Source organism: Pelophylax lessonae (genome assembly GCF_965119305.1).
Source record: "Pelophylax lessonae genome assembly, chromosome: 6".
NCBI lineage: Eukaryota > Metazoa > Chordata > Amphibia > Anura > Ranidae > Pelophylax > Pelophylax lessonae.
Genome location: NC_138773.1, coordinates 270,698,408 through 270,716,788, shown reverse-complemented (window position 1 = coordinate 270,716,788; position 18,381 = coordinate 270,698,408). Strand labels below are relative to the sequence as shown.

General features: G+C 42.1%; 1 protein-coding gene across 2 annotated transcripts in view; it reads right to left on the bottom strand.

Annotated features, from left to right (window-relative positions):
- The window catches only part of WDSUB1 (WD repeat, sterile alpha motif and U-box domain containing 1), a gene marked incomplete at its 5' end in the record, with an annotated part of 56,365 nt that overhangs the window by 12,038 nt on the left and 25,946 nt on the right, over window positions 1–18,381 (bottom strand). For both annotated transcript variants that reach the window (XM_082260089.1, XM_082260090.1), the window contains 3 exons: window positions 10,218–10,358; window positions 11,465–11,641; window positions 12,231–12,337. In XM_082260089.1, coding sequence (XP_082116215.1) covers window positions 10,218–10,358; window positions 11,465–11,641; window positions 12,231–12,337 — 425 coding nt within the window. The remainder of the gene's footprint in view (window positions 1–10,217; window positions 10,359–11,464; window positions 11,642–12,230; window positions 12,338–18,381) is intronic.

The following is an 18,381-nucleotide window of genomic DNA, read 5'->3' as shown; positions in this document are numbered from 1 at the left end:
CCCTGTCCAGTGGGGCAATGTCACGGCCGACCTAGCGCGGAGCTGCGGTCTGCATGCGCTTGCTGGCTGGACCCTAAGGATCTAGATTATCCAGTTCGTCGCCCAGTCCGGCACTTGATTTTAGATCACAGGAACAAAATAATAAAAGGAGGAAAAGAAGAAATTGCCAGGACCAGAGATTCTAGAACGAGGTCCTTACTCCTGACTAGGCAGGAAAAAAAACTGAGTGCCTATAACTGAGAGTGGGTGTATACCCCCTGGGACAGCCCATAGGCGTAGTCCAGCTTTTTCCTGCCTAGTGTCCTACTCCCATAGGGGGCAGTATAACCCATAGGTTAGGAAGAATCAGGAGCTGTGTCCGTCAATGAACAAAAGAGAAAACTGCATTTATTAATTTTTTATTGGGAACCAAAAAAGCATTGCACCCACGACCAGCAGATTGTGGGTGCAATGCAGGGCTCTTGCAGACTCTGTGTGTAAGCTGTTTGGCCATACGTCATACACCCAAGCAGTTACACACTAATAGGAAGCAGTGTAGCATGTTACAAAAGGTGAACTTATCCTTTAATCCAGCTAATATGCAGAAAAATTAAGTTGTTCTACACCCACCCATACATGGATCAAGTTTTGTCAGATTGCTGTTGCATCAGCTAAAATTCATTCAGTGCATGGCCCTGTTGGCACCACCTGGCTCAACAAAATAGGATTTTTTTTAACAATAAAATGTGTTCCCTGGAGAACAGTATAGGACACAGGCTCTTCAGTTTTCACCAGGTGTTATGCAGAGCTTCCTTCAGGTGATTTGACAATGACAAAAAGATTCTGGAACTTTCTCTATATAACCTCTCTGACCCAACACCAACAGGCCCATATAACTGGCCAGGAAGGCCTTGATAGAACTCAGAGCAGCCTGTAGCACCTTATGCTGGAAACTGTCAAGATACCTGAACATCCTCCTGGTAAAACTTAAATTTGTGAACAGAGGACCAGGTAACAGCCTTGTAAATCTGAGAAACAGTGCTTATTGGGCTTTTCAGGAACAAGTATCTATTAGACCTGGTAGAGTGTGCCTTAACAGGGAGGGAGAAACCCCTATCCTTAGAATAAGGCCTCATGCACACTGGACATTTTTACAGCTGCTGTTTTTGGCATCAGGCATTTTTTCTGCAGTCAGTAAACTCCCCAGCATGTTATCCTATGTGTCCATGCACACATAGGCTGTTATCAGCAGTTTTTGGCAGGGGCTTTTCTGGATGGAAAAAAAAAAAAACACAGAACTAGTGGGTTTTGAGAGAAGTTTTTCAGCTGTAAAAATGCTCTAACTGATAAAAGCTGAAAATGCGGCTATTCGGCGTTCATCAACGTTTTTTGAGCCATAAGCTTTTGTGGGAGTTTAGTTTTTCTTAAACGCTAAAAAACCCTGAAAAAATTCCTGCTACAGCTTTCTACTGGCATTTTGATAAAATCCAGTGTGCACAAAGCCTAAAGGTTTGAATAATCCACCTAGCAAGAACCCTCTAATGGAATAAAAAAGGAAGCGAATTGCTTACAAAATTACTGTAGCCAAATAATAGACTTTAACAGCACAAAACATGTCAAGACAGTGGAGAGAAGATACCTTTGTATGTTTCAGAGCAGGACACAAAGAGGTAAGAATGAAACTGCTCAGATAGTGTCACCAGAGCATTCACCACAAAGGCCCACAGTGAGTTCTCTTGCAATTGAGGTGTCCAGCTTTGAAGGGACAACCACATTTCCCTGAGTTCTAGGATGCTGATGGGAAGACAGACAACCTCCAACAACTTGAGTACCTGTACCAAGAAGGCATCCGGGACACCTTCTCCCTAATAGACTGGCATCTATCATGAGAACATTTCATCTCTTTGGAGGTAAGGGCTTCTGAAAAACCAACATGCCACAAATCTGCTAGATTGTAAGCTCTAATGAGCAGGGCCCTCTGATTCCTCCTGTATTGTAACTGTACTGTCTGCCCTCATGTTGCAAAGTGCTATGCAAACTGTTGCTCCTATATAAATCCTGACTAATACTAGTCTGGCCTTGTAGGTCAGACACATAGGGTGGTCCAAGGACTGAGCCCATTTGTCCCATGCTGCAAGGGTCCACAGTAAAACTGGGCAAATGAAACAGCCTTTAAGGAAGCAAACTTAGACCCAAAACCTTTCATGAAGGCATGAAGCAAAGGGTCTTCTCTGGGCCAAGGGCCTGGGCCATGGGAGCAGAAGGGCAGATGTTTGTCCTGGGGTGGGAGGATCCTACAAAGGACCATGTCTAAAGTAAGGCCCAGGTACTCATGAGACAGTTCTAGTGAAGACTACCACAAGCTGTGGATCCAATGGAAGCTATGCTGAGTGTACTGCCCGCTGGATTTTGGCTAAAAAGGATAGGGAGAGACTGATACTTCGGCAGGAGATCATCCAGGTACCCCACCACATGAATCCCTTGAGCATGGTGCACAGCAAAGATTGGGGCAAGCACATTAGTGAAAACCTAGAGATAGAGGAACAGACTAAAGGTAAGGGCAACAAACTGATAATGCAGATTGCCCATCCTAAAATGCACATAGCAATGATGAAGAGGAAGATGGGAATGTGCAAGTAAGCACTCAGAATGTCTCCAGAAAGGAGGAAGGCAATGACTGACCTGGCAGCTTCCATGCAAAACATATGACCTTGCAGGAACAAGCTGAGAGTTTTTAGTTGAAGAATTGTCCAGACACTTCCATTTGGTTTAAGAATGTTTATGCCTTTCTGGGACAGAAGATGCTGAATTGCAGCAATCAGATCCATCCATTTTAGTGGGGGAAGGGAGAGTTTGAAAATCCAGTTTGTAGTCCCTGTAAATTACACATTCAACCCAGACAACTGAGATTTCCTGGGACCAGAAGGCAGAAAGACATCCAACTCTTGACAACTGGGAATGACCTGTCATTGGAGAGAGAGCTTGGAACCAGACTTCGCTGGTTTGCAGGGCCACGTCTTTCTCGGAAAGCATGTTCTTGCCTTAGATTTAAAAACTGCAGGTTTAGGAGAGACCAAGGGAACCTTTCCTAAATCCAGGAGTGGGATCCTTCCTTTTTTCTGGGCGAGGAGAGTACTCTTGCTTCCTCTGATCTCCTTGATGTACTTATCCAAGGAGCAGCCAAACAAGCATTAACCTTCAATGGGTATCTGCTCTAGAAGTTTCTTACATTGGAGTTCCCCTAACCAACATTTAAGCAAAAGGATCCTGCACATCCTGGAGATTTGGAAAAGTGTATCCACCAAGCTGTTCTCAAAGCAGTGCAAGGCTACTGGTAAGAGGTGTAGTCAACTGTGGACTGAAAGTAAGATCTCAGGCCATGCACTTAGTCCAGACAGCAATGGTCTGACAGACTGCCATGGAAACAACTACAGCTTACATGGTGGGGGCCTACTAAAGATAAGAGGACCTCTAACCTCTTGTCCATCCAAGTCCTCAAACACAGAATTATCCTCTATAGGTTCCATGGGGGTCTTGTTAAAGCTAAGCAGGGGCAATAAGGGAAGCAATGGGATCCTTGAGTTTGTATGAAATGTCATCGCACTGATTTGAATCCTCAGAATGAGGGAGGGAGGGTGGGGGGTCTTCCTCCTCTAGCAACCTAGCAATATTACATGCTGCTCCCATTTCTTCAATCCATTGGAGTCTGGGTACATCCTTCTAAGGCTCAGCCAGTGAGTCAACCAATTCAGAAGCTGTACTAGGATTACAATGGTCGTGGAGCAGCCAGGAAAATTAATAGGAGAATCATCTTGGTAGAATGTGGAAGAAGCTTACCTTCTTCCTATGGAGGTTTTTCTTTTCTCTGAGTGAAGTCATCTATCATCGAAGGACACTAACAAAAATAAACTGCCAATGTTCAATTACCTGAACGTAGCTGCATATTATCTATGGTAAAGACCTTACAATCCTGTGCCCTTTACTGTATGGCTAAAAGTCAGTTTTTCAAATCAAATTTTTTCAAGAGCTGGGTGAAACATTCTTGGGCAAACAGATTAGCTGAACAGTTCTTCCATCCGATTGGATGCAAATGCTGACAGCCACAGGCACTTGCTGTCAGAATATAATAGCTGGAACTGCAGATTTATCAGTTTATGAATTGAGTAATTTCTCATGTGCAGCCCATGGCAGAGAAGGAGAGAAATCCCAACATATACAGTATAACCAGCTTTACATTTTGGTGAAAACGGCAGGGATTTTTTGCGCTACACTGCTCTGAAAAGTGTGGTCTCTAACACTAAGGGCCGCTTTGCACCTATGGTTTCAATAGTACTCCAAAGCACTAAAATAGTAATGTGCAATGTAAGTTTCCAAAGATACAAATGAAAACAACTTCTCTTTCAAAGCCCTGGCTTTACCTCTAAGCCTACAGAAAGTAGTGATCGATGGCTTCCATGATCTAGAAGAAGGCTTGAGCAAGGCTAAGCTTTACCCCCCACAAAGACTATATATACCCTTTCTTTACTATATTGTGGCATCAAATTTAGCAAGTAATTTGCTAAGATTTTTGTTTGTGTTTATATAGTCCCTAGCTTTGATGGTGTGTGTGTAGATAGAGATTCTGCCAATAATTTTCCAACCAGCTCAGTCAATTTAATTTGACCTGTTTCAAGCTGGGTGGTGCTTGCAGGGCCACCCACAGCTCAAATTTTGGAGGATTCTGCAGGAATCAGAAAAAATTTGAGGAGTCTTTGGGGGTCTTTAAAAACTGTGTAAATCGTCATGGCTAAAACAAAAAAAATGATCAAAAACCTCTTGTTGCCCCCGTTCATAGTGCTCTTTGTCCTTTGCTAGTTTCCATTCCACAGCAGGCAAAGTATTTTAAAAGTACTCTCCTTCAGAAAATAAATTTCCCCCCCAAGCGTTTGATAAGTGAGAGAAAAAGATTTGGAGCAAATCTTTCACATCATTAATTACTTTTTTAGTGCAAGTCTGAAATTGTTTTGTGAGCGTTCGTCATTGAACTGTCACAGGAATAATCTAAGCTTCGCGCACAAGTCCCCAGTCGGCCAGATGCTTTCATGTGTAAATAGGAAGCATAGAAACAAGGACGTGACTTGCTAATTAATTGAAGCTGACAATCTTTTCCTTTAGGTTTTCCTGGCTGCCTGAAAAACAAATTAACTCCTTCTTTCGCAGGCCCTCAAGACTCATTAGACCTAAATATGTTAATAATAGGAATTGTATTATGCATCTTAGCTGTAGCACTGTGGTAGTCTCCTTATCCATAAATGCATTTTTAATGTTGCTAAAAACCATTTAAGATAACTGCCACCTACATGCAGAAAGGCAGCCATTTTGTATAGAACCATTTTTTAGCTGGATTGTTCACTGGAAAGGGTGCTTACAGCAGTAAATTAAACTAGCCATTGATCCAGAATTGGGCCACCAAACAATGTATGTAACAATGTACAAGCATATAGGTTTGAACCTATAAAGCTTTCAGACACACTTTGGTCTTGGGTAAATGGCAATCCGGCATGAAAAAAAAATAAAATAAGAAAATATCATGGCCAATGGATTCCTTCCCTAAGCAAGCCAGGGGAGGAATTTCAGGGACTGAACAATTCCCTAGCCCACTAGGGCTTGCCAGACCAGGCAACCACTCTCTTATGTACACCTCAAGGAAACCCATACTGAAATACCTGTAGGATGCCATTTCTGAACAATCTTTTTGAAGTTGCTGATTGCCTGACTGTTCTGTTGATCAGAAAACTTTAATGTTATAATCACAGAATATAAAGCCTCAGCAGACTGGACAATAGGGCCTGATAGTGATAGGTTAAAACGAGATCAGTATGGTTGAATAAAGACACTAGTCCATTCAGTTCAACCTGCGTGCTTGGTTATGGCATGGGGTATTATACTACAAACTAGTGATCAACTGATATAGTTTTTTCATTGCCGATACCAATACCGATATTTTGGTCATCGCGCATCGGTATGGGCCGATATTTTCGTACATTTAAAAAAAATATATTTTTATTTTTTTACTTGACAGATACTCTTGTGGAGGAATCTAGGGGTCTAAAAGACCCCAAACCCCTCCTCTGCACCTAAAAGCATTCAAAACGCAAAGTTTGGCTGTTTTGAATGCGGTCATTTTTTTTTTAATCAGGCGCCAGTACCCGGAAGTGATGTCATGACATCACTTCCGGGTTTTTGCATGGAGATCCGATCAGAGCTGAATGTGGCTTTGATGGTTGCCCGGATCTCCGGTTGGGATGGGAGACCCCGGCGAGCCGGGGGGGGGGGGGGTCGCGTCCCTTCCCGCTCCTTGTAATGACAGCCGAGCTGCTTCAAGACATTACAAGACAGCCGACCGTCGGCTATGGACGTGGTACCGGGGAATGCCTCTAGCTGCAGGCATCACTCCGGTACAGCACTTTCCGAAATATCGGCCACCTTGCTGGCGGATTCCGATATATCAGGGGAAAGTGCAGATCAGCCCTCGATATATTGGTCGATCGCTACTACAAACACATAAAACAGAACCTCCCCTAGTATTCAGTATTTGTGGTTAATAGCTTAGAAATCAAATATGTCTCCTACAGAGTAAGCAGTATCCAGTGTTTGGATGCTCAGATTTACCAAAATGCTGCTGTAAACACACAGACCTCACTAGCTTGTGGCTATTGACATCATTAGACATGTTATCCCATGCACGACTATTTTCCCATGTGAAAAGAGTTTTTTTTCCCCCACTGTAGAAATACTGTTTTCAAATTCCTATACACTTATAGCAGCAATCCAGGCTCCATTCAACATCACAGGGCTGAGAGTACCTGCTTCATTTGACATAGGAAACAGAAGGCTTAAAACACTGACCAAGCTTTAAAATAGAACTGTATACACCTGACTGTACTTGTGCTTTTCAGGCCATACAAGAGTAAAAAATAAAGCCTGGATGAAAACCCATGGGCTTATTTGATAAGGCAGTAAAGTAACCCACAGCAACTGATCAGATTCAATTTAACTGATGACAGTTCACTAATTTTGCACTAGCTATTCCGACACAGGCAGCAACAGAATTGTTAAACCAAAGAGAACACTCACCTGTTCCTATTCCATTGCTTGCTCATTCCCCAAACCAGTGAGGATGTTGGTGTCACTTCTCTGTTACTAGCAAGTGAGATTTTGCAGCATTTTGACCAGCAAGGAAGTGACATCATAGGGGAAGCGAGTGCTCTCTTTAGTGATCCTGTTGCTATGTGAGTTACATGCCCTAAAAAAATACGATTTTTGGACTTATTTTAAAATCTTTTGAAGGACACAGGATAATAATAATTCTTAGATATTTGGATTATACTGTTTGTCAGGAGGTTTAAAAAGTGGCAAATGAAAAACAATGTTGAGCTAGCCCCCTTCTAACCCTGCCGCCAACCATAATGCCCCAGTTTTGTGAGAAATCCAAGGCTATGGTGGATCAGAGAAATGGGGACCCATGTTCCTAAAAGGACTCAAGAAAATAATTTACAGTAAGTACCGCATTTTTTCTTATACTTGCTAGGTTGCTGTATCCCTGAATAGATTTTATCATCTACTGAGAAAACAAGAATGTGGCATTCTTAGATATTTGGGTTTTACTGCCGCCTTCAGGAAGTTTAGACAGTGGCATACAAAAAACATCAAGTCAGACCCCATAGAACCCTGCCTGTAACGGTCATTAGGCAATCTTAACCACTTAAGCCCCGGAGGATTTGGCTGCTCAAAGACCAGGGCCTATTTTGCGATTCGGCACTGCGTGACTTTAACGGACAATTGCACGGTTGTGCGACGCTGTACCCAAATTAAATTGACGTCCTTTTTTTCCCACAAACAGAGCTTTCTTTTGGTGGTATTTGATCACCTGTGCGATTTTTACTTTTTGCGCTATAAACAGAAAAAGAGCGACAATTTTGAAAAAATAACAATATTTTTCAAATTTTTTTTATATGAAAAAAAATGTAAAAATCAAAATTTTTTAAACATTTTAGGCCAATTTGTTTTCTGCTACATATTTTTGGTAAAAAAAAAAAAAAAAATCGCAATAAGCGTATTTTGATGGTTTGCGCAAAAGTTATTGCGTTTACTAACTACGGGAAAGATTTGTCATTTTTATTCATTTATTTTTTTTAACTAGTAATGGCGGCCATCCGTGGTTTTTTTTTTTTTTTTTTTTGAGGGACTGCGACATTGCGGCGGACAGATCGGACCCTTGACTGACATTTTTGACACTTTTGGGGGTACCAGTGACATTACTACAGTAATCAGTGCTATACATATGCACTGTTACTGTAAAAATGGCACTGGCAGGGAAGGGGTTAAATTTATTGGTAAACAGTGGGTTAAATGTATCCCTAGGGGCGTGATTCTAACTGTGGGGGGCGTGGCTTTTGATGTAACCACAGAGACCTAAGATCCTACATAGCAGGATCGTACAGTCTCTGCAGTTACACCAGGGAGAATGACAGACGGCTGTGTTTACATCAGCCGCCTGCCTTTCTCCCTCTCCAGCAGGAGATCGCGAGTGGCCAGCGGACATCAGAGCCACCGGTCACTCGCGCGGGGATGCCTGTGAACGAGCGGGGGCGGGAGCGCGTCTCCGGTGGCGTGCGCGCTCACCCCCTACAGACGGCTGAGCGAGTGACGTACCCATACGTCACTTTGCCCAGCAGCGGCTGCCTGCCGCAGTATATCTGCGGTGGGCGGTCGTTAAGTGGTTAAAGTGTTACTAAACCCACATCATAAAAAACGATCAATAAATGGTGTATTACATTTTGTTCATACTCATGCATTCAATATGAGATTCATCTTCTGTATTCTGCAAAAAAAAAACCTGGTTGATCCTGCTGCTCTCTATCTAAACCTTATGTTCATGTCCCCAATTCGGCCAGGGATTTTGCAGAGCTGCGTTGGCAGCTCTGCACATGCTCAGTTTTCAGTGAGTTTCTATGCTGTGCATTTCCTCCCTATCACATCTGAGCAGCCCATGTGACTATAGAGTCACACATGTGGGCGTATACACAGGGGTAAATGACCACCCACTTCACTCCCTCCCTCCCTCCTCCTCCATGCCCACCAACAAGCTAAACACAATGGGGGTGGGATATTACCTGTAGATTGATGGAGGCTTTACCTCTCTCATTTTAAGACACTGGCTGGAGGGGCGTGAGAGCCAAAAAAATAATAGTTGATTTTGAATAAATATTTGTACTACAATTTAAAACCGTTTAATGATATCAAGTATTTATTTTTACTCTGTATCCAAAAGGCTGTTTTTTTTATTTTGAACATGTGACCAGCGGCAGAGGACTAGAAGCTCCTCTTGCTTATTTTTCCCAGCAGACAGGCTGGGAAAGATCTGGGTCATGTGACAGCTGTATATTGATTAGGAAAAAGGTACTTAGATGTTATTTTATTGAAATGATTACAGTGCCATTATCCATATACAGAAATAGAAAATTAAACGGTGTGTGTTCATTGTCACTTTAAGGCCATAACACAAAATATTTCACTGTAAGTACAGGATTTTTTGCTGTACTTACTGGATTCCTATGTCCCTAAATGGAGTTTTGGAGGCACAAAGGAATGTAGGAATTCATTGGAATCTTAGTACAAGGTCATCTGCAGCAACCAACTCCCAATGAAAACTAGCTAGGAAAAAAGGGACAAAGACAAAAAATAAAATAAAGAAATTGCCACAAGCAAGACAAAGGACACAGAGGATCAACCTTGTTGTTTGAACGAGATGGACTAGCATCTTTTTTCATTTCAACCTCATCAACTATGTAACCTGATGTTCTGAAACAGGGCAGGTAAACAACGCTAAAGGGGTCTGCTACCTGATAAAAAATAATAGGCTCAAATGACAAGGTGGAGGGCAACCAAACATCTACAAGGAGACAAAGTGGAACAATAAAGTATCTCAACAGAAGAGGTATTAAAATCCGAAAGCAAATCTGATAAAAAGCATAGTAAAAATGGACAGACATTTAGAGGTGGGGTTGTGTGGGCCTGGTTTAACATTTGCTTGCCAGTGTCCGAACCTTCTAAAGGAGGCAGTATAATCCAACAGTCTAGCTATTACTATCTTCCTGGGTCCTTCAATGGTTGATAATTAAAAATATAAATAAAAATTCTGAACTTCTGCTGCATGGTACCAAACCCTCATTTCCGTAGTAGTGTGCACCTTTTACCTGATGCAATGACTGGATCCTTCATGAGCTCCCATGTAATTGGGCAAAGAAATTCTTCAGGGATGTTGCAAGAAGCTGCTTTCATCTTGCTCCTTAATTCTTCAATCTTCCTCATAATCTTATTTCGCAGTCCTAGAGACTCTGCCAAGTTAAACGTTATTTGTTTTTTTCTGTTAATGACAGGAATAATGAATTTGGAAAGAAAGGTACACAGCAATCTCTACTTATCCATATTCAAAAACACACATTAACATCCGCTCATAACATTGTGTTTTTAACTGAAACTTATTCCGTAAGATGAAGTGACAACAATAGCTTGGAACATTCAGAAGACTCGGCAGAAGATCAGTACCTGCACATTTTGGCACTAAATAACTGCCTGGAACTTTGACGTTATTACATTGAAAGGAGGTTCTGAAGGGGCCCTTAGGGGATTCAAGTGCTCTAGATCTTCAGAAGCATTTGAGCACATCATCTTTTTTTTCCATTAGATATCACGCCAATAATATGCTTTTTTTCCCAACGTGGAAATGAGTTATGGTATTTTTGAGCTAAGATGCTTTAAAAAAAAAATACCTTGTAATGAGGCCAGTATTCATGGTTTATCAGGCTGAATATGTGTAACACCTATGTATGTGTACACAGGAGTTAGAAAAAGGCACTTGGTGCAGAATTATCATATATATATATATATATATATATATATATATATATATATACACACGCCAAGTGCCCCTAACCACCAGTTCAGATGGGGAGTCAAACGGCTTATTATGTTCATCGCCCAAATGTTGCATGTCATGTTAAGGGTGCATCCACCACTGAGCCAACATTGCTTCCTTCACCTGCATGTATGTATGTATGTAGAGCGCAGCCTAACACAGGAGCTCTTCTGCAATCAGCTCCCTTGTGTACGTCGGGGGGGGGGGGGGGGGATTAGGGGCAGTTAGACTTGATGTTTGGGAGGTTAATACGGGTAGTACCTTGTACACTCGTACTTGAGCTGCCATTAAATAAATTAGTGACCCACACAAGCGTCAATACCACGGAAGCTTCTTCATAAAATTAGACGATGGCAAAGAGAGACTTTCCCTCTGACACCAATCAAATGAATGCTTGCTTCCATTTTCTAAGCTGACACTGGAAAAATGACAGATAAACTCTTACTGTTTGTTTTAAGGATACTGCTAGGTTCCTAAACTCCCACCACCCCCTACATTTTTATACAGAGGTAGAGTGTGACTTACCTATCTTTAGGTCATTGAGCAGCGTGTCCTTGGTGAGGTCAAGTAATTCTTTACCATCAATATTGTTGGAGCTGAACTTCTGTTCTACCTCTGCCAGGCCTTCTGCGGAGAGCCAGTTCCTGACATCTTTCTCTGTCCAGTTCTCAATGTGGGTCTCTGTTCTTCTCAATCTGCCAGCTGGAAACAAAAAAAAAAAAAAATCCAGGGATTTGTGCCCATTGGGAGGATGCCTAGATTTCTTTTGGGTTGAAGTCTCAATATAAATAAGGCAAAAACTTCACTATAGTACAAAGAACAGATAGGGAAATCCTCCAAGCAATGTTCCCTGTCAGGTCCAAGTAACCCTCTCCAAAAGGAGAAAGGTCTTCTTTGTATTGTACAGTAAGACGTGGCAAAGACCAATAGAATACAAAGTGTTAAAATACACTTTAACAGACAGTTGTAGTCAAGAAGTTGCTATTGCCGTTGCTATTGCAATTGCCTTAAGCTAGTCATACACAGGGCAAGTATTAATTATAAAAATGTATGTTAGACCTTCAACTATTCAGGGTAACACACATAGTCCATGAAACACAGGTGACCAGCCATTAAATAGGAATAAATGTCAGGCACAGCACAGGACCTGGGCAGTGAGGTCTGTGTGGGACTATACTAGATAGGAGGGTTCCACTTAAGGTGTTAATTACAAAACTATACCTGTACTTCAACTTTAAAAAGGGCAATCTAAAATACTATTCTGTGTTTTTTATGTTGTAAATACAAGCACCTGCTGATTGACTGTCTGATCCCAGTTTCCAGATAGTCACAGTCTTGTCCATGGATCCAGTGGCCAGCAAAGGCTGATTTGGTGCTAAAGCACAAGCAGTCACATAGCTGTAAAAATAAAGGAATATTAATAAATGTTATATTAAATAGTGCCTTAAAAAGGTAGCTTCTCAAAGTGCTTTACAAAGACAAGAAACAAGAACACAACAAATACACAGGGTAAAACAGAGGGAAAAAAAAGTACAATTACATGAAAACTTGTCTAAAGAAAAATGTTTTTAGACATGATTAGAATGATTTTAGAGATGGCTCTCCAATGTTCTTTGGAAATGAATTCCAGAGTTTTGGAGCATAGCAGGAGAAGGCTGTGTCCCCCATCCAATGTAGGTGAGTAGAGGGGACACACAGAAGATCAGAATTTGAGTAGCGGAGGTTACGAGTGGAGTAAGCTCATAAATGTTCAGACAGATAATGGGGTGCCAAGCCATGAAGATCCTCACAGGTGAGCAAGAGGATCTTAAAGTCTATGCAAAACCTGACTAGTAGCCAATGCAAGGACTCCAGTATTGGGGTAATCTGATCACTTGTACCAGACCGAGGTGTCTGTTTATGAGAGAGAGAAAAGCGGAGATCCTGATTATCACAGCTGATCTCTCAGGTGTGCCAGTTCATGAAGCGGAGATGAGGAATAGTGAAACATATGGAGGGTCAGAGCCTCTGCTCTCCTATTAACCGGATCTTTAAAGGCCAAGGACTCCTCAACCAGAATTAAGATAGCTTTATATCACCTGGATTCCACTACGGGTGGGACTGTCCACTTTTAAGGCAGGGAATTCTTATAAGGATACTGCATAGCAAAACACTTAGGGACGACAAGAGTACATTTTGGACAACCCCGCTGTTATGTGACAATGTTGTCAAAGTAAGTGGGAAAGGGGAACACCCCACCCACCCACACACAGTGGAGGACCTGTGGTGCCAAAAGGGACCGGCGCCTCTGACGCAGCATCTCCGCCATGTTTAAAATTTCATGCTCTGACACAATTAGGGCATCCACCAGCGCCTTTTCATGCACTGCTAGAGGAGCAGAGGAAACCACCTCACTGTCTGAGCACTCAGGGGGCGTGGACGCAAACCCAGTAGGGTGACTTGCGTCCGGGGTGGCTGAAACAGATTAAGGATCTGATGAACAGATACGGCAGGAAGGGTGGTGGATGCTATATACCGTACTATGGTCACCCTGAAAAACATAACAATCGAGAGGGCCGCCGAATGCGATCCCGCAAGGGGGATACCGACCCAGGGTCTACGAATGGACCACCTACTGGACCCCGCAAAAAAACAAGGGGGTCACCCTCTGAGCCCCTCCACAGGGGCCCGCACAGTAGTAAATAGCCCCCTTAAAAAGGGGGCCGTGATGCCCACACGCATGCAGGGTATCTTGATGGTCCTGCAGCGCTAAAAGGGGTAGGTGCCTTCCACAATAATGGCAGCATGGTTGCCATCAAAAATTAAACCTCTCCCACAGTGCCACCCCTTCCAAGAGAGGTGCCAAGCTGGCCCCATGGCCTAGTAGGCCACAAGTCACAGCCTCAATTTGTGTGGAGGCCCAGCCGCAAGTGCACTCATCCCAGCCAGGCTCACTTGGGCCACCCCCCAACGAAGGCTGACGAAGGCCGCATGAATTAGCAGGCCGCAAGCCACGGCCTAAATTTCTGTGGATGCCCAGCCGCCTGGGCTTGAGCCTCAGTGGAGTCAACCACCCAGGGGCAACGGAAGGGAGGGCAGATGCCCAAAACAGAAGGTAGTGGCTTCAGCCACCCTCACTGGGGCCGTCGCACACAGCTCCCGACCAGTAGGCCGCAAAACCACGGCCTAAATTTGGGGCCGGACCTGGCCCTGTGAGGCATGGACCCAGGGATGCCAAACTATCCGCTCCCCCAGCCCAACAACTGCAGCAGGGAACCCAGAGGACATCCCTGCCCTAGTCACCAACCCCCAGGGTAGCAGGGGAACCCTGCTCAACCCCCCTCCCGTTGTGCACCAAAAAAAAAAAAAAACTAGTGATACACTTTAAGTTGATGGAAATACAATATACCTGAAATATCCCCATGGCACCTGCTTAAAACCACTATGTAAAATTTGTTTAAAAAAAAAATTGGCTAAATGCCTGTATTATCTTTATATTTTGTAACATGACTGCAAATCCTCTGGCTGATGTGGCTCACTTAGCAGGCAGTAGGTGGAGATCATCAGCAAGGCCATAGTAATGTCCAGAAGTGACATACTCCTAAATTGTACAGGGCCGATCACTTCAGAGCACTGTTGAAGCTTCCTAAGGAACTGAGGCACTGGATTTCGCATCAACACACAGCTGGCAGGATCAACAGGTACTTTCAATCTAATTTCAACTAACTGCTCATACTGGAATTTCATGCATGTTTATTTTTCTGAACTTTGTATTGCATGATTTTATTTTTTTTCCTGGGCAACTGTGCCCAAGTTATAGTGACCCTAAATTTACTCTAAACATGAACTTCAGGTATACAGCTAAATACATACACAATGACCTGTCAAAGAATTTGTAATTCTGTGCTGCCAGCTCTGTGATCCAGACACTCCTGCAAAACAGAATTCCCAGATCTTTGACATAACATCAAATCTTGCCCAAAAACACTGTTCAAGACACACCCCCATCCTGCTGATTGGCCAAGAAAGTAGCAGCTGAACAGAGATGAGTCATCCCTCTGCTCTTTTTCTACCAGCAGATGCGCATGGAGCAAAGCCTGATTGGCTCCTAGCACTGTTCTTCCCTTTGCTAGTCAGAAAACTGCTGTACAAGGTTTCAAAGTTTTAGGCTCCTTCCACGCAATTTTGTGCTGAACAACCTTCCCACTCAGATCTACAGGTAAGTCTTCTACAGTCTACAATGAGGGCAGATAAGGGGTTTGAATGAATGATCAGAATTGTACAAAGTTAGACTGCAACAGGGTTCAGCATACTTAGACTTGTGCAGAGACTATAAAACTCAAGAACCCTTAACAGAATTAGAAGCACGGCATTACTTGCTTCCAGAATACCAGCAACTAAAGGATTTACAGTGCCTTGAAAAAGTATTCATACCCCTTGAAATTTTCTTCATTTTGTCATGTTACAACCAAAAATGTAAATGTATTTTATTGAGATTTTATGTAATAGACCAACACAAAGTGGCACATTATTGTGAAGTGAAAGGAAAATGGTAGATGGTTTTCAAATTTTTTTACAAATAAATATCTGAAAAGTGTGGCCTGCATTTGTATTCAGCCCCCTTTACTCTGATACCCCTAGCTAAAATCTAGTGGAACAATTGCCTTCAGAAGTCACCTTATTAGAAAATAGATTCCACCTGTGTGTAATTTAATCTCCGTAATAATACAACTGTTCTGTGAAGCCCTCAGAGGTTTGTTAGAGAACCTTAGTAAACAAACAGGATCATGAGGGCCAAGGAACAGACAGACATGTCAGGGATAAAGTTGCGGAGAAGTTTAAAGTTAGGTTATAAAAAAAAAATATCCCAAGCTTTGAACATCTCACAGAGCACCGTTCAATTCATTGTCCAAAAATGGAAAGAGTGTGGCACAACTGCAAACCTACCAAGACATGGCCATCCACCTAAACTGACAGGCCGGGCAAAGAGAGCATTAATCAGAGAAGCAGCCAAAAGGCTCATTGTGAATGGAAGAGCTGCAGAGATCCACAGCTCAGGTAGAATAATCTGTCCACAGAACAACTATTAGTCATGCATTTCACAAATATGGCCTTTATGGAAGAGTGGCAAGAAGAAAGCCATTGTTGAAAGAAAGCCATAAGAAGTCCTGTTTGCGAGAAGCTATGTGGAGGACACAGCAAACGTGGAAGAAGGTGATCTGGTCAGATGAGACCAAAATTTAACTTTTTGGCCTAACAGCAAAACACTATGTGTGGCAGAAAACTAACACTGCACATTACCCTGAACATGGTGGTGGCAGCCTCATGTTGTGGGGAAGCTTTTCTTCAGCAGGGACAAGGAAGCTGGTCAGAGTTGATGGAAATATGGATGGAGCCAAATACAGGACAATCATAGAAGAAAACATGTTAGAGTCTGCAAAAGACATGAGACTGGGGTAGAGGTTCACCTTCCAGCGGAAACAACGACCCTACACATACAGCCAGAGCTGTATGGAATGGACTGGTTTAGATCAAACAAAATCATGTATAAGAATTGCCCAGTCAAAGTCCAGACCTAAATCAAATTGAGAATCTGTAGTAAGACTTGAAAATTGCTGTTCACAGGCGCTCTCCATCCAATCTGATAGAGCTTGAGCCATTTTGCAAACAAGAATGGGCAAAAATTTCACTCTCTAGATATGCAAAGCTGGTAGAGACATCCCCAAAAAGATTATTTTTTACTAATGTCCTCCCACCTGTTTTCCTCACATACAACACCAATATCTGAAAAAGACTTTGACAAGAAATATGGACACATTTAAATTGTATTTCTTTGATTAGATGACTTGGTCACTGATGTACATCCACACAGTGCACTCAGCGATGGGAGACGATGCGATCTTCTCTGCGATTCTCTCTGTTTTTTATATGCAAGTATCAGAATCTAGATTTATGAAAACATTTTTGAGGGAACTTATCGGTGTGTTTCCTTATCCATATGAGATTTTTTGAGCTTAAACTAGTCCTTATTTACAGAAAGTTTGTACCAAGCTCCTGAAGAGTGGATGATAATTCCACAAAACGCGTAGCGCCATAAAATATGAAGATTTATCAGGATATGGATTACGGATTATTTATCAAAGAGCTTATGAGCCACTGGAGTTATCCTAGCTATGTATTTGAGATTTATATATATATATATATATATATATATATATATATATATGCGCCTTTATATGATATATTTATCTGCTATTATATATCTATTTATTATGTGTATATGCCTAGCAAGTTATTTCCTTCAATACCTCTTGTATGTCCATACCTGTATCGTCTGTATTTGTACTGTGAATATGTGATATATATTTATTTATTGATTATTGCTGCATGATCGATTTTACCGTGCAGCAAGAAATAAATTATTTTTTGAGACCATTTTATTTTTATTTGGATATTTGTAATAGCAACCTACCTCATTTAAAGTCCCACTATCCTTACGCCCCTCTGTTGTACATCCCCAAAAAGACTTGTAGCTGTAATTGCAGCAAAAGGTGGTTCTACAAAGTATTCACTATTTATTTGTAAAATATTTTGAAAACCATTTATCAATTTCACAATTATGTGTCACTTTGTGTTGGTCTATCACATAAAAACCCAATAAAATACATTTATGTTTTTGGTTGTAATATGACAAATTTTCAAGGGGTATGAATACTTTTTCAAGGCACTGTATACAGTGGGGTAACCTAGTGAACCTGAACTTTGCTAAATGTAAACAAATCCTAGTCCGCATACCCAGTATGTATTTCAGTGCTACGTTTTTGAGAATGAATGGGGTGTACTGAGCTCCTAATTGCAGGTATGACTTCATGGAAATGTCAGGCAGGCTGTATCTGGATCCGCAGGCTAGGTTTTATACTTGACCTATGCAAATACATTTTACAGACCATGTTGGCAATCACATGGCTTTCACGATTTGTGGCCTGGAGGAAGCATAACTGAAATCCAGCCCTGATGAAATGACTTGTAATGCATACCCAACATTCTCAAAAACACAGTTTCTAGGGAGTCATAAAAAACATGGCTCAGATGCTTCATACTGATATAGGATTGCTCCATAACAACCCGTCTCTGCATTATTCCATCTATAAAATATAGCACTGCCATGTGCCTTAACAAAACACATTTTTAACGTCTCTCCTTTTATGCTGCTGTTTCACAACACAGGAAGACATGACACACATAGAACATTGCGTTTCATTGTTCTTTATTTGGCAGCAGAAATAGTTGCACAGGCAAAGTACACCTAGTGCACATTCCACAGGCAACAGTAATTTATTACATCTGCCAAGGCTCGTGCTACACATACCACCCCTGATGTAACTGGTTTTTGGGGCAACACATTCTACACCAGTTTACTCCTTACCATAGACAAAGGCCCTCAGTACAGTAATAGCAAATGT